At 54.0% G+C, this 13,750-nt stretch overlaps 1 protein-coding gene across 5 annotated transcripts in view; it reads left to right on the top strand.

Moving 5' to 3' along the window:
* UNC80 (unc-80 homolog, NALCN channel complex subunit) overlaps positions 1-13,750 on the top strand; it is a 208,791-nt gene that overhangs the window by 168,294 nt on the left and 26,747 nt on the right. For all 5 annotated transcript variants that reach the window (XM_064163905.1, XM_064163908.1, XM_064163906.1 and 2 more), the window contains 2 exons: positions 1,284-1,502; positions 13,170-13,370. In XM_064163905.1, the coding sequence (XP_064019975.1) occupies positions 1,284-1,502; positions 13,170-13,370 (420 nt within the window). The remainder of the gene's footprint in view (positions 1-1,283; positions 1,503-13,169; positions 13,371-13,750) is intronic.

Below are 13,750 nucleotides of genomic sequence, written 5' to 3' on the forward strand. Positions count from 1 at the left end.
ATTGCTGTGCCATGCAGAACTTGCTGCCCACCAGCACTGCCAGGGCCTCCCCCGTGGGGCTGCTCTCCAGCAGCTCACCTCCAGACCTCTACTGGTGCAGTTTATTCCTTCCCAGCTGTAGGACTCTGCTCTGATCCTTGTTGAACCTCATCAAGTTCCTCTCTGCCCAGCTCTCAGCCTGCCCAAGTCTCACTGCATGGCTCCACAGCCTCCAGGTGTCCCAGCCAAGCCTCCCAGTTTGGTGTCATCAGCTGAGCAGACTCTGTCTGTCTGTGCCCTCATCAGTGGCACTGATGAAAATGTTGCAGAGGCCTGACCCAGCACTGGTCCCTGGGGGACTCTGCTAGTCACAGCTCTCCGCCATCGAGCAGCACTCTCTGCACTCCATTGTGTAACCACTTCCTAACCCATCTCACTGCCTGCTCTTGTTCCCACACTTGTTGAGCTTGCTCACAATGGTGTTATGGGAGACAGTGAAGAGCCTTGCTAAGGTCAAGGCAGACTACATCCACTGGTCCCCAGCTGCTCCTGGGGTCACTGTTGCTGTGACAGGCAGCCTCTTTCAGGGGAGGATAACAAAGGAGAGCTCCTAAATAAATTCATTCCATTTGTAAACAATATGTTGCAGATTATAATTTCACTTTTTTTCCTGTCTGGGGAGGAGGTTACTTACTGCAGTCACAACTGTGTCCTGTTCAGTGTCTTTATTGATGATCTGCAGCAGGAGACTGTGTGCAGCAGCAGTAAGTTTGCAGATGACACCAAGCTAGGAGCAGCTGTGGAGCTGTTGGAGGGTAGGAGAGCCCTGCAGAGGGACCTGGCCAGGCTGCATGGGTGGGCAGAGGCCAAGGGGATGAGGCTGAACGAAGCCAAGAGCAGGGTTCTGCACTTTGGCCACAACAACCCCAAGCAGCACTAGAGGCTGGGGCCAGAGTGGCTGAAAGCAGCCAGGCAGAGAGGGAGCTGGGGACGCTGGGAGAGGGGAGCTGAAGATGAGGCAGCAGTGCCCAGGTGGGCAGCAGAGCCAATGGCATCCTGGGCTAGCTGAGGAGCAGTGTGGGCAGCAGGACAAGGGAGGTTCTTCTGCTCCTGTGCTCAGCACTGCTCAGGCCACAGCTTGAGTGCTGTGTCCAGTTGTGAGCTCCTGAATTGAAGAGAGATGTTGAGGTGCTGGAACATGTCCAGAGAAGGGCATGATTCTATGCTTCTATGTTTTCAATTGCAGGCAAAGGAGAGGTTGGTCCACTGCATAATCCTACTTTTTCTGTTTTTATATCCTTCAGGGAGAACCTTCACTTACTGGAGGAGGGTCAGGGCCTGCCCCGAGAGGAGCTGGATGAACGAATTGCCAGAGAGGAGTTCAGGAGGCCACGGGAGTCCCTGCTGAATATCTGCACAGAGTTCTACAAGCACTGTGGTCCCAGGCTGAAGATTTTGCAGAATCTGGCTGGTGAGCCCCGAGTGACTTCTCTGGAGCTGCTGGATGTGAAATCCCACATGAGGTATTCCATAGGCATTCTGCTTTCACTTGTTCATTCATAGAGCCATAGAATCAGCCAGGTTGGGAGTGAGCTCCAAGCTCAGCCAGCCCAACCTAGCACCCAGCCCTGCCCAACCAACCACACCATGGCACTCAGTGCCCCAGACAGGCTTGGCTGCAACACCTCCAGCCACAGCCACTCCACCACCTCCCTGGGCAGCCCATTCCAATGCCAATCACTCTCTCTGACAACAACTTCCTCCTCACAGCCAGCCTGGACCTGCCCTGGCACAGCTTCACACTCTGTCCCCTTCTTCTGGTGCTGGCTGCCTGGCAGCAGAGCCCAACCCCACCTGGCTACAGCCTCCCTGCAGGCAGCTGCAGGCAGCAATGAGCTCTGCCCTCAGCCTCCTCTGCTGCAGGCTGCACCCCCCCAGCTCCCTCAGCCTCTCCTCACAGGGCTCTGCTCCAGGCCCCTCCCCAGCCTCGCTGCCCTTCTCCAAACACCTTCCAGCACCTCAACATCTCTCTGCAATTCAGGAGCTCAAAACTGGACACAGCACTCAAGGTGTAGTGTGAGCAGTGTTGAGCACAGGGGCAGAAGAACCTCCCTTGTCCTGCTTTCTTTTAGCCTCTAGTGCTGTCTGAAACACCCTGAGCTTGTTTTGGGTGTTGCTTGCTCTGTGCCTGTGGCTGTTTGTGTATAAGCAAGGTTCCATATGCTTTCCCCTGCTCTCATTCAGACCCCCATCTCCAGTGGGTGAAATAGCTCTGTGGAAGTCCACCTGCTACACCCAAAAAAGCTGCAGTGAGGAGCAGAGCAGACAAGGCTGCTTCTGCAGGGCAAGGGATGGGGAAGCTGCTTTGCTGCCTGAATGTGACCTTCATCCCCTCCTGTGACACTCCCCATCAGAACCAGCTGCTAACAAGGCAGACAGGCAGAACAAGCAGTGCATTGTGTGGCACAGATGCCTGAGCCGTGGGTAAGGCTGGGGCAGGAAGCATTTCCTACAGCAGGTACTTGAGCCTTCGGTGAAGCTGCAGCTCTGAGCCCTGCCTGCTGGCTGCGTGCTGCCTGCAAACCACTGCCCCCGGGAGCAGCCAGACGAGGCTGAGGGCAGAGCCTGCTGAGCACATCCTGATTCTCTTCTCTGTGCTCGCTGCTCCCAGCAGACAGAGCAGTGCAGGCTGGCACCGAGAAACTTGTCTGAATGTAGAAGACAACAAAAGCTGGGACAGAAGCAGTGTTGCTCAGGGATCAGTACTGGCCCCAGTTTTGTTCAGTATCTTCACTCACCACCTAGAGCAGGGGGCAGAGTGGACCCCCAGCAGAACTGAGGGGTGGCTGACATCCAACGAGATCTGGACAGGCAGACAGCTGGGGGAAGGCAAACCTCATGAAGGTCAATAAGGACAAGTGCAGGGTCCTGCCTCTGGGGAAGAACAGCAGGCAGCAGACAGATTAGGAATCATCCTGCTGGGAAGCAGCTCCTAAGAGAAAGGCCTTGGAGTGCTGGCAGGCAGCAAGTTCTGCATGGGGCAGCAATGTGCCCTTGTGCCCAAAAGAGACAGTGGCATCCTGGGGGGCATCAGGAAGAGTGTGGCCAGCAGGGCTGGGGAGGTTCCTCTCCCACTCTGCTCTGCCCTGCTGAGGCCACACCTGGAATACTGTGTCCAGTTTGGGGCTCCCCAGTTCAGGAGAGACACAGACCTGCTGGAGAGAGTCCAGCAGAGAGCCAGAGGATGACTGCAGGACTTGAGCACCTCCCTGTGCAGAGAGACTGAGAGCCCTGGGGCTGTTCAGGCTGGAGAAGGCTAAGAGGGATCTGATCAGTGCCTATCAGTCACTGAGGGGTGGGTGACAGGAGGAAGGGGCCAGGCTCTTTCGGGTGGCACTGCTAACAGGACAAGGAATAATGGATGTAAGCTGGAACACAGCAAGCTCCACCTCAGCATGAGCAGAAACATCTCTGTTGTGAGGCTGCTGGAGCCTGCAGCAGGCTTCCCAGAGAGGTTGTGGAGTCTCCTTCTCTGGAGACTTTCAAAGCCAAGCTGGACATGTTCCTGTGTGACCTGCTGTGGGTGATGCTGCTTTTGGCAGGGGGCTGGACTGGATGGTCTCTGGAGGTCCCTTCCACCCCCTAAGTCTCTGTGGTTCTGTAAAAGGGAACGGACTTGGTTCTGGTTTTCACTTTCAGGGAGAGCCCCTTCTCAGGCAGCATCCCTCGGGAAGCATCACCTGCTCAGAGCTGCCTGGGTGGGCTGTGCCTCGCTGGAGGCTGCAGGGGTGCTCCGAGGGAGCCACGGGCAGCATGGGCTGGCACCTCCCAAGGGAAGCTGAGATTCATACCAGGTAATCTGAGTGGAGCCCTTGGCAGGGGGCTCACAGAGAGGCAGCTGTCTGAATTCTTTCATCAGACAAAGACAGACTTCGAGGCCACTCTTTGGCTCCAGAACAGGTCAATCACAAGAGGCACTTTTTATGGCCTAAGCCAGGCAGTGCTCAGCAGAGTACTGCAGTAAGACAGCAAAGATATCTGAGTCTGGTCTCAAAAGTGAATCAGAACCACCTTAACAGTGGCTTATGTTGTTCCCTGAACCCCCAAGGGCCATTCTGGCTGTAAGCTATTCCTCTGGGGGCTATATTTTTCCTCAGGGATACTCTGTACAGGAAAATGAAGGGTGACAGATCCTGTCCCCCTTAGGGCCTGATCTGATGAGTTAGTTTGAAGAGGATGAGGCTGAGGGAATACCTCCTCTACAGCTCCCTGAAAGGCCCTTGTGGAGAGGTTGGTGCTGGTCTCTTCTCACAGGGCATTGGCCACAGAACAAGAGGCAATGGCCTCAGGCTGCAGCAGGGCAGGTTTAGACTGGGCAGGAGGAAGGATTTTTTCCCAGCCAGAGTGGTGAGGCACTGGAATGTGCTGCCCAGGGAGGTGGTGGAGTGCCCAAGCCTGGCTGTGTTTCAAGGTGGTTTGGCTGTGGTGATTGGGGATATGGTTTAGGGTGCACCTTGCAGAGCAGGTTCTGGGCTGGACTTGGTGATCCTGAGGGTCTTTGCCAGCTGGAATGTTGCAGTGGTTCTGTGATTCTAGCAATGCACTGAACAGGCTCTATGCCTGCCCCAGGCCCCAGGAGTATCCTCTAAAGCTGTTTTCCCTTTTCCATGCTCTGGCACAAATGGCAAGGCTGCCCAGCTGGCAGGTTCAGTCACAGCCAGAGCTCTCTGCTCCAGGCTGTCCCTAGAGAACACCAAGTCGTGTCTGACATTAATGTAGGCCTTGTTTAACAAAAGCCTTGAGTTCCTTTGGGAGCTGCCTGCTGCCAGTTGTTTGCTTTGTGCATCTGCATATGAATTAAATCTTGCTGTCTGCTGCCCCCGGCAAAGGCTCAATAATTTAGAGGGACTTTTTAAGGGGGAGATGCCTCTCTCCTCAGATTCATCTCGTTCTTTCCCAGTGCTTGGCTGCAAACTGAGACCATGCTGGATGTGGCTGCTTCTGCAGTGCCACCTTCACATCTCCTCCTGGCACACAAGGCTCAGAAATCACTGAATCATAGAGCCACAGAATCAAGCAGGTTGGAAGAGAGCTCCAAGCTCAGCCAGCCCAACCTAGCACCCAGCCCTGCCCAACCAACCAGACCATGGCACTAAGTGCCCCAGCCAGGCTTGGCTGCAACACCTCCAGCCACAGCCACTCCACCACCTCCCTGGGCAGCCCATTCCAGTGCCAATCACTCTCTCTGACAACAACTTCCTCCTCACAGCCAGCCTAGACCTGCCCTGGCACAGCTTCAGACTCTGGCCCCTTCTTCTGCTGCTGGCTGCCTGGCAGCAGAGCCCAACCCCACCTGGCTACAGCCTCCCTGCAGGGAGCTGCAGGCAGCAATGAGCTCTGCCCTGAGCCTCCTCTGCTGCAGGCTGCACCCCCCCAGCTCCCTCAGCCTCTCCTCACAGGGCTGTGCTCCAGGCCCCTCCCCAGCCTTGCTGCCCTTCTCTGGACACCTTCCAGCACCTCAACAGCTCTCTTGAATTGAGGAGCCCAGAGCTGGACACAGCACTCCAGGGGTGGCCTGAGCAGTGCTGAGCACAGGGGTCTGTTTTGTTTCTTTAAGTACTGTTAAATTTAAGCTATCTTCAATAGAATCATAGAGTGGGTTGAGTTGGAAGCCACCTCAAAGGTCATCTAGTTCAAAAGCTCCTGTCACAGGCAGGGACCCTCCCTGGAGGTATTTCTTAAGCTACTTTATGTGCCTCTCTAAGCAGAGGAGTGTAACAAACTAAAATCCATATGGACAGAAGGGATGGTGTCTTAGATCCTGGAAGGATGCTTCCTTCTGAGAAGATTTCTGTGAAGCAGAGTCACATCACACAGCTGCAGCTGGCAAATGCTGTGTTCTTTCCAAGAGAGAAGGTCTTTCATGGTCAAAGGGACCCTACAAGAAAGATGCTGAGGGACTTTTTAGGGTGTAGGGTAGGGATAGGACTTGAGGGGAATGGGTCCAACATAGAGGAGGGCAGATTGAGATTGGATGTTAGGAAGAAGTTCTTCCCCATGAGGATGGTGAGACACTGGCACAGGCTGCCCAGGGAGGTGGTGGAAGCCTCAGCCCGGGAGGTTTTTAAGGTCAGGCTGGATGAGGCTGTGGCAACCTGATCTGGTGTGAGGTGTCCCTGCCCGTGGCAGGGGGGTTGGAACTGGGTGATTCTGTGAAAGGTCACAGAACTAAAGCTAAGAGACTGATCTGCAAGAGGCAATGAGGAGTTGTGCTCTGATTCTCTTCCATCCCTGGAAAGTGCTAGAAACAACTGCTTTACTTGGGTTGGAACCTGAACTGTTAGCCCTAAATAAAAGCAAATGTCATCTTGATTCTTACATGGGTTGATTTCCTAAGTGTCAGGGAAATGACTGACAGGATTTAACAGCTACTTCAGGGGAAAAAAACAGTTGGAAGCAGAGAGCAGATTTAGCAGAAGGTGAGGTGGCAGCCGTGGCCCTGGGAGGCTGACAGCTGTCACTTCAGAATCTTAAGAGAGCAAAACAACAACCTTCCTTACCCTAATACTGCAGGAAAAGAAGAGTTCATAGAGTCATAGAATCACAGAAGGATTTAGGTTGGAAGGGACCTCAAAGCTCAGCCAGTTCCAACCCCTTGCCATAGGCAGAGATGCCTCCCACTAGAACAGGTCGCTCAAGGACTCATCCAGCCTGGTCCTGAACATCCCCAGGCAGGTTGTGGAGCACAGAAGCACAGAATGTGATCAAAGAACCTGCCTGGGCAACCTGTGCCAGTGTCTCACCACCCTCAACCTGTGTCAGTGTCTCACCACCCTCACTGGAGAGAACTTCTTCCTAACATCCAGTTTCAATCTCCCCTCTGCGAGTTCAAACCCATTCCCCCTTGCCCTGTCATCACCAGACCTTGTCAATAGTCCCTCCCCAGCCTTCCTGCAGCCCCCTTCAGATCCTGCAAGGCCACTCCAAGGTCTCCTGGAAGCCTTCTCTTCTCCAGGCTGCAGAGCCCCAACTCTCTCAGCCTGGCCTCACAGCAGAGCTGCTGCAGCCCTCTGAGCATCCCATGCTTATTTCTGCATGGACAGAGCTAGCAGACTGAGGCTGACTTCCCCATCTGGGTGAGATGGATCTCACACTTTACAGTGCATAAAGAAGTTTGCATACACCAGTGTGTGCCACTGATATTCTCTTGTCAGAAAGGCACTGCAATAGAAATTGTGGAGAATCCAACCCTTGCAAGTGCTCAAAACCAGGTTGGATGAGGCTTTGAGCAACCTGGTCTGGTAGGAGATCATGGAATATCTTTGGTTGGAAAGACCTTCAAGATCACCCTGTCCAGCCCCACATCCAGCACTGCACCACTCTAAACTGTGTCTCTAAGCATCAGGTCCAGCTGCTGGGTAATTACCTTCAGGGAGGGTCCCTGCCTGTGACAGGAGCTTTTGAACTAGATGATCTTTGAGATGGCTGCCAACCCACCCCACTCTATGATTCTACTGAAGAAGTGCAATTATATGATAGCTTAAATTTAACAGTGCTTAAGGAAACAAAACAGACCCCTGTGCTCAGCACTGCTCAGGACACAGCTGGAGTGCTGTGTCCAGCTCTGGGCTCCTCAATTCAAGAGAGCTGCTGAGGTGCTGGAAGGTGTTGAGAGAAGGGCAGCAAGGCTGGGGAGGGGCCTGGAGCAGAGCCCTGTGAGGAGAGGCTGAGGGAGCTGGGGGTGTGCAGCCTGCAGCAGAGGAGGCTGAGGGCAGAGCTCATTGCTGCCTGCAGCTGCCTGCAGGGAGGCTGTAGCCAGGTGGGGTTGGGCTCTGCTGCCAGGCAGCCAGCAACAGAAGAAGGGGCCAGAGCCTGAAGCTGTGCCAGGGCAGGTCTAGGCTGGCTGTGAGGAGGAAGTTGTTGTCAGAGAGAGTGATTGGCACTGGAATGGGCTGCCCAGGGAGGTGGTGGAGTGGCTGTGGCTGGAGGTGTTGCAGCCAAGCCTGGCTGGGGCACTTAGTGCCATGGTCTGGTTGGTTGGGCAGGGCTGGGTGCTAGGTTGGGCTGGCTGAGCTTGGAGCTCTCTTCCAACCTGCTTGATTCTCTGATTCTGTGATTCTCTTCCATAGTAAGGCTGCAATAGTAAGTAGCAGTAATAATGGGAGAAATAAAGAAGACTTTTTTAAAAGCATCCTACAGGAATAGTGGATCAAGAAACACTTCTGTATCACTTTTGGTTAACCTGAGGAGCCCAAGAACATGCTGGAAGGTGTCTAGAGAAGGGTCACAAGGATAATCAGAGGGCTGGAGCTGCTCTGCTGTGAGGACAGGCTGAGAGAGTTGGGGCTGTTCAGTCTGGAGAAGAGAAGGCTCTGAGGAGATCTCATTGTGGCCTTCCAGTATCTGAAGGGAGCTACCAGAAAGTTGGGGAAGGACTTGTTAGGGTGTTGAGTAGTGATAGGACTGGTGCGAATGGTTCCAAGCTAGAGGAGGCCAGATTGAAATTGGATGGTAGGAAGAAGTTCTTCCCCATGAGGGTGGTGAGACACTGGCACAGGCTGCCCAGGGAGGCAGTGGAAGCCTCAGCCCTGGCAGTTTTTAAGGCCAGACTGGATGTGGCTGTGGTCAGCGTGACCTAGTGTGTGGTGTCTCTGCATGTGGCAGAGGGGTTGGAGCTGGATGATCCTTGAGGTCCCTTCCAGCCCTGACAGTTCATAGAATTGTAGAATCACAGAATCAGGAAGGTTGGAAGAGAGCTCCAAGCTCAGCCAGCCCAACCTAGCACCCAGCCCTGCCCAACCAACCAGACCATGGCACTAAGTGCCCCAGCCAGGCTTGGCTTCAACACCTCCAGGCACAGCCACTCCACCACCTCCCTGGGCATCTGTACACTGCACTTGTCATGGCCAAGGACAGAGACATGTGCCATTAGGTGAGGGTGTTTCAGGAGGTTCCCTCACAACACCAAGAGGGTTGCAGTATAATTGCCCACAGTCTGTTATGTTTCTGGGAGCTTGCAGGTTTCTGTTCCCTTTATTAGTAGATGTAGCTTCATTACTTGTCTTTGCCTGCCACAAATACCCAGGTGTTTGAGCAGGTCTTTGTCAAGCTGCAAGTGCAAGTTAAATGTTGCCATGGTATTTCAGCCAGAAAACGTCATCTGCCAGGCCATCTGGGAGAGGGAGAGAGAGAAACAGCAACACAAACTGTAGAGGTGTTAGGGAAAACAAATCCAAGCTGCAGGGAGTAACCATACAGAGCACTTAGTGTGCAAACATACAGGACAGCACTTCAGTTTCTCAATTCAACAGCTGGAAATTACACAGGGAGACCTCCTAAAGTGATGACACTGAAAGCCAAGCACAAACTCAAGCTCAATCACTCAATAATTGGCAGGCAGGTGTTCAGGAGGGGTTTGAGCCTGAGTTAGAAGGGAACTGTAATGAGGCCAATATAAAAATTATTAAATAGCTTATTTTATGCAGAGGTGGGCATGAGTCAGCCTCAGGAGGTTCAACAAGACCAAGTGCAAGGTCCTGCAGCTGGGTTGGGACAATGCCAAGCACAAATGCAGGCTGGGCAGGGACTGGCTGAAGAGTAGCCCTGAGAAGAGGCACTTGGGGGTGCTGGTGGAGGAGAGGCTCAGCAGGAGCCAGCAGTGTGCACCTGCAGCCCAGAAAGCCAAGCAGAGCCTGGGCTGCAGCAGCAGCAGTGTGGCCAGCAGGGCCAGGGAGGGGATTCTCCCCCTCTGCTCTGCTCTGCTGAGACCCCACCTGGAGTCCTGCATCCAGCTCTGGAGCCCCTGGGACAAGAGGGCTGTGGAGATGCTGGAGAGTGTCCAGAGCAGGGCCAGGAGGATGCTCAGAGGCTGCAGCAGCTCTGCTGTGAGCACAGTCTGAAAGAGTTGGGGCTGTGCAGGCTGGAGCAGAGGAGGCTCCCAGGGGACCTTCTTGTGGCCTGCCAGCATCTGAAGGGGGCTACAAAAAAGCTGGGGAGGGACTTTTGAGGCTGTGAGGGAGTGGCAGGAGTGGAGGGAATGGAGCAAAGGTGGAGGTGGGGAGAGTGAGGCTGGAGGTGAGGAGGAAGTTGTTGAGCAGGAGAGTGGTGAGAGGCTGGAATGGGTTGCCCAGGGAGGTGGTTGAGGCCCCATGGCTGGAGGTGTTTGAGGCCAGGCTGGCTGAGGCTGTGTGCAGGCTGCTCTAGGGTAGGGTGTCCCTGGGCATGGCAGGGGGGTTGGGTCTGCCTGCTCCTTGTGGTCCCTTCCAACCCTGACTGATTCTGTGATTCTAAATGCACACAAAGGAAATTTCCCCAACCTTACAGTTAGCACAGGCAGATTCCACGATGGGGTTGGTAGAACTAAGGTTTTGCAGGATGCACCTATACAGTCAGGTGACATTTAAATGATTGAAGAAAGGTTTTTAGAGCATGTTTGTAACTGGAGAGTCTTGCAGCACAAACTGCCACTTGAAGGTGAAGCATAAGCTTGCACAAACTTCAGAAAAGAGAGTAACTCACTGCTTAGAGCCTCAGTGCAATCCAAAAGTATCTCTTGCAATCCAAAATCACAAAGGAGGAAAATACAGCTCCAGCCATGTGGTGGCCTTCCACGTGGTGATGGTGCAGCAGGGCTTTGCTGCTTGCCTAGCTCAGACTGAGCAGGTTGTCTGGGAAGGCCCAGGGACACCAGACAAGTCCTCTGTGGCTCTCAGGAGGCCATGGGAGTACTCAGCCCACTGGGTGAAGCAGCAGCCAGGGGTTGGGCTAGGGCAGTCTGGCCGGGTGCTGTGTATAGCAAGGAAGGCTAATGGCATCCTGGGGTGCATTAAGCAGGGTGTGCCCAGCAGATCAAGGGAGGTTCTCCTCCCCCTCTGCTCTGCCCTGCTGAGACCTCTTCTTGAATACTGCCTTCAGGTTTGGGCTCCCCAGTTTCAGAGGGACAGGGATCTGATGGAGATGGTCCAGCAGAGGGCTATGAGGATGATGAGGGTACTGGAGCACTGTCTGATGAGGAGAGGCTGAGGGCCCTGGGGCTGCTCAGTCTGGAGAAGAGAAGACTGAGAGGGGATTGGATAAATGTTCATAAGTATCTGAGGGCTGCCAGGAGGGGGGGACAGGCTCTGCTCACTGCTGCCTGGGACAGGACAAGCAGCAATGGGTGCAAGCTGCAGCAAAAGAGGTTCTGCCTCAACACAAGGGGGAACTTCTTTCCTGTGAGGGTCCCAGAGCCCTGGCACAGGCTGCCCAGAGAGGTTATGGAGTCTTCTTCCCTGGAGCCTTTCCAGGCCTGTCTGGATGTGTTCCTGTGTGCTCTGTGTTAGATAGCATTGTCCTGCTCTGGCAGGGGGTTGGACTCGATGATCTCCTTGGGTCCCTTCCAACCCCTGACATCCTGTGAGTCGGCTCTGGGCTGGAGCAGCAGCCCGGGGGCGCAGCTCGTTGCTAGGTCATGGCTGTGTGGTTGCCTAGGCTCTGCCAGAGTCAAGCAGACTGGGGCTCTGCTGAGCTCAGGCAGGCAGCTGCACCCCCGCAGGCCATTTCGTCCCTTGGCTCAGCCAGGGGGAGAGGCAGGGTCAGGGCTGCCGGGCGTGGGGGAGGCAAGCCCCAGCTACGCGGCACCAAGTGTGGCGGCACACAAAGGCACGCAAGGCAAAGGGGCAGCAGACAGAGCAGGGGAGCAGCAGCCAGCAAACGAGTTGGGTGGGGGTTTAAGCATTTTGGTGTCTTCACCCAATAGCAACAGACCAAAAGAGCCCTAGAAGCAATCCTGAGTTATGTCACTCACAAAGGGAGATGCAGATGCCCAGCACCCCCAAGCTGTGCTTACCAAAGGCAAAGCAGGCTGCGAAACAAGGCCAGGTATGGTGTCTGTGACAGGCTGAGAGGCACCGTGGCCTTTGTCTGCTTCTTCCATCTGCACCAAGGTGGGCATTCAGGTAGGTGTTTAGGGCATATGTTGGATATGTATTCTAGGTGTAATTTGGACCTTCCAGCACAACAGGTGGCACCAGGTCTGTGTGTCTCAGGCACCTGTGATGGTGTAATGTTACTAACAGCCCAGCTACTTTGCTTTGCACTACACAAAGCCTTGATTCCTGATGTCATAGAATCATAGAATCACCCGGGCTGGGTGGGACCTCCAAAGGTCATCCAGTCCAACCCCCCTGCAGCAAGCAGGAACATCCTCAACTAGATGTCACAGAATCACACAGAGTCACACAACTGTCAGGGCTGGAAGAGACCCCAAGGACCATATCCAGTTCCAATCCCCCTGCCATGGGCAGGGACACCTCACACTAGATCACATTGCCCACAGCCACATCCAACCTGGCCTTAAAAACCTCCAGGGCTGAGGCTTCCACCACCTCCCTGGGCAGCCTGTGCCAGTGTCTCACCACCCTCATGGAGAAGAACTTCTTCCTAACATTCAATTTCCTCTCCTCTAGCTTGGATCCATTGCCCCCAGTCCTATCCCTACCCAATACCCTAAAAAGTCCCTCAGCAGCTTTCTTGTAGCTCCCTTCAGATCCTGGAAGGCCACAATAAGGTCTCCTCAGAGCCTTCTTCTCTCCAGACTGAACAACTCCAACTCTCTCAGCCTGTCCTCACAGCAGAGCAGCTCCAGCCTTGTGATCACCCTCATGGTCCTTCTCTGGACACCTTCCAGCACCTCCAGACCTTTCTTGCTCAAGGCTGATGGAAGCTGCCAGCACTTTGAACACAGTTTTGCGTAGGTGCTGTGGCTGAAGTGTCAGAGGTGTAGCACTGCCTTGTGTCTGCCCACGGTTCATGTTTCTGGAAGGCCACAATAAGGTCTCCTTGGAGTCTTCTCTTCTCCATACTGTGTAGAATTATGGAATCATAGAATGGTTTAGATTGGAAGGGACCTTAAAGATCATATAGTTCCAACCTCAGCCTGTCCTCACAGGAGAGGAGCTCCCTTTGGTGCATTTACTATCAATGTAAAAAGATTCTTTAGACCATTCAGGTGTATTTAATCTAAACATAAGGTTCCAGCAGAGGGATCTCAGTGGACCAGAAGCTGCAGTATTGGGTGTGAGAGGGTAAAGAGCAGCGCATTTGACTGCCGTGCCTCTGGCTTTCGCCCAGCTGCTGAATGTTTAACTGTGAGGTCAGTGCACACGTGGAGAAGCTGCGTCTGATTGTCCCCTTCCCACCCCTGGTTGCAGGCTGGCAGAGATCGCCCACTCCCTGCTGAAGCTGGCCCCCTATGACACGCAGACGATGGAGAGCCGAGGCCTGCGGCGCTACGTCATGGAGATGCTGCCCATCACCGACTGGACGGCCGAGGCGGTGAGACCTGCCCTTATCCTCATCCTAAAGAGGCTGGACCGTATGTTCAATAAAATTCACAAGATGCCTACTCTGAGGTGAGCAGGTAACACAGCAACCCTCTGGGGGTCCCTTTCTGATGTTGCAAGCCTTGAAGTGTGGGTATGTCCTCTGACTCGGGCTGTCGTGTCGCAGTCAACCTTTAAAGCCTCTCAGGACAGCGGCAGATGTTGTTCTTTCTGTAAGTGTGCCTTTGTGTTGACATTTCTGTTATGTCTTCTGGTAGCAAGGGAAGAAATGCAGGCAGAACTCCCAGAAACCTCATTTTTCTGGCTTCAAAATAAGTTGTCCTATTTGTACCATCCCTCTACCCTCTTTAGTTGTTTTAGCTGTGAGCTGAGGACATCAGTTTGGATTGTTAGACTGCAGTGAGGGTATTGCTAGCAAGCCTCCTCATGGAAATGCTGCCATGTTCTCT

This window comes from Pogoniulus pusillus, chromosome 24 (assembly GCF_015220805.1).
Source record: "Pogoniulus pusillus isolate bPogPus1 chromosome 24, bPogPus1.pri, whole genome shotgun sequence".
Lineage (NCBI taxonomy): Eukaryota > Metazoa > Chordata > Aves > Piciformes > Lybiidae > Pogoniulus > Pogoniulus pusillus.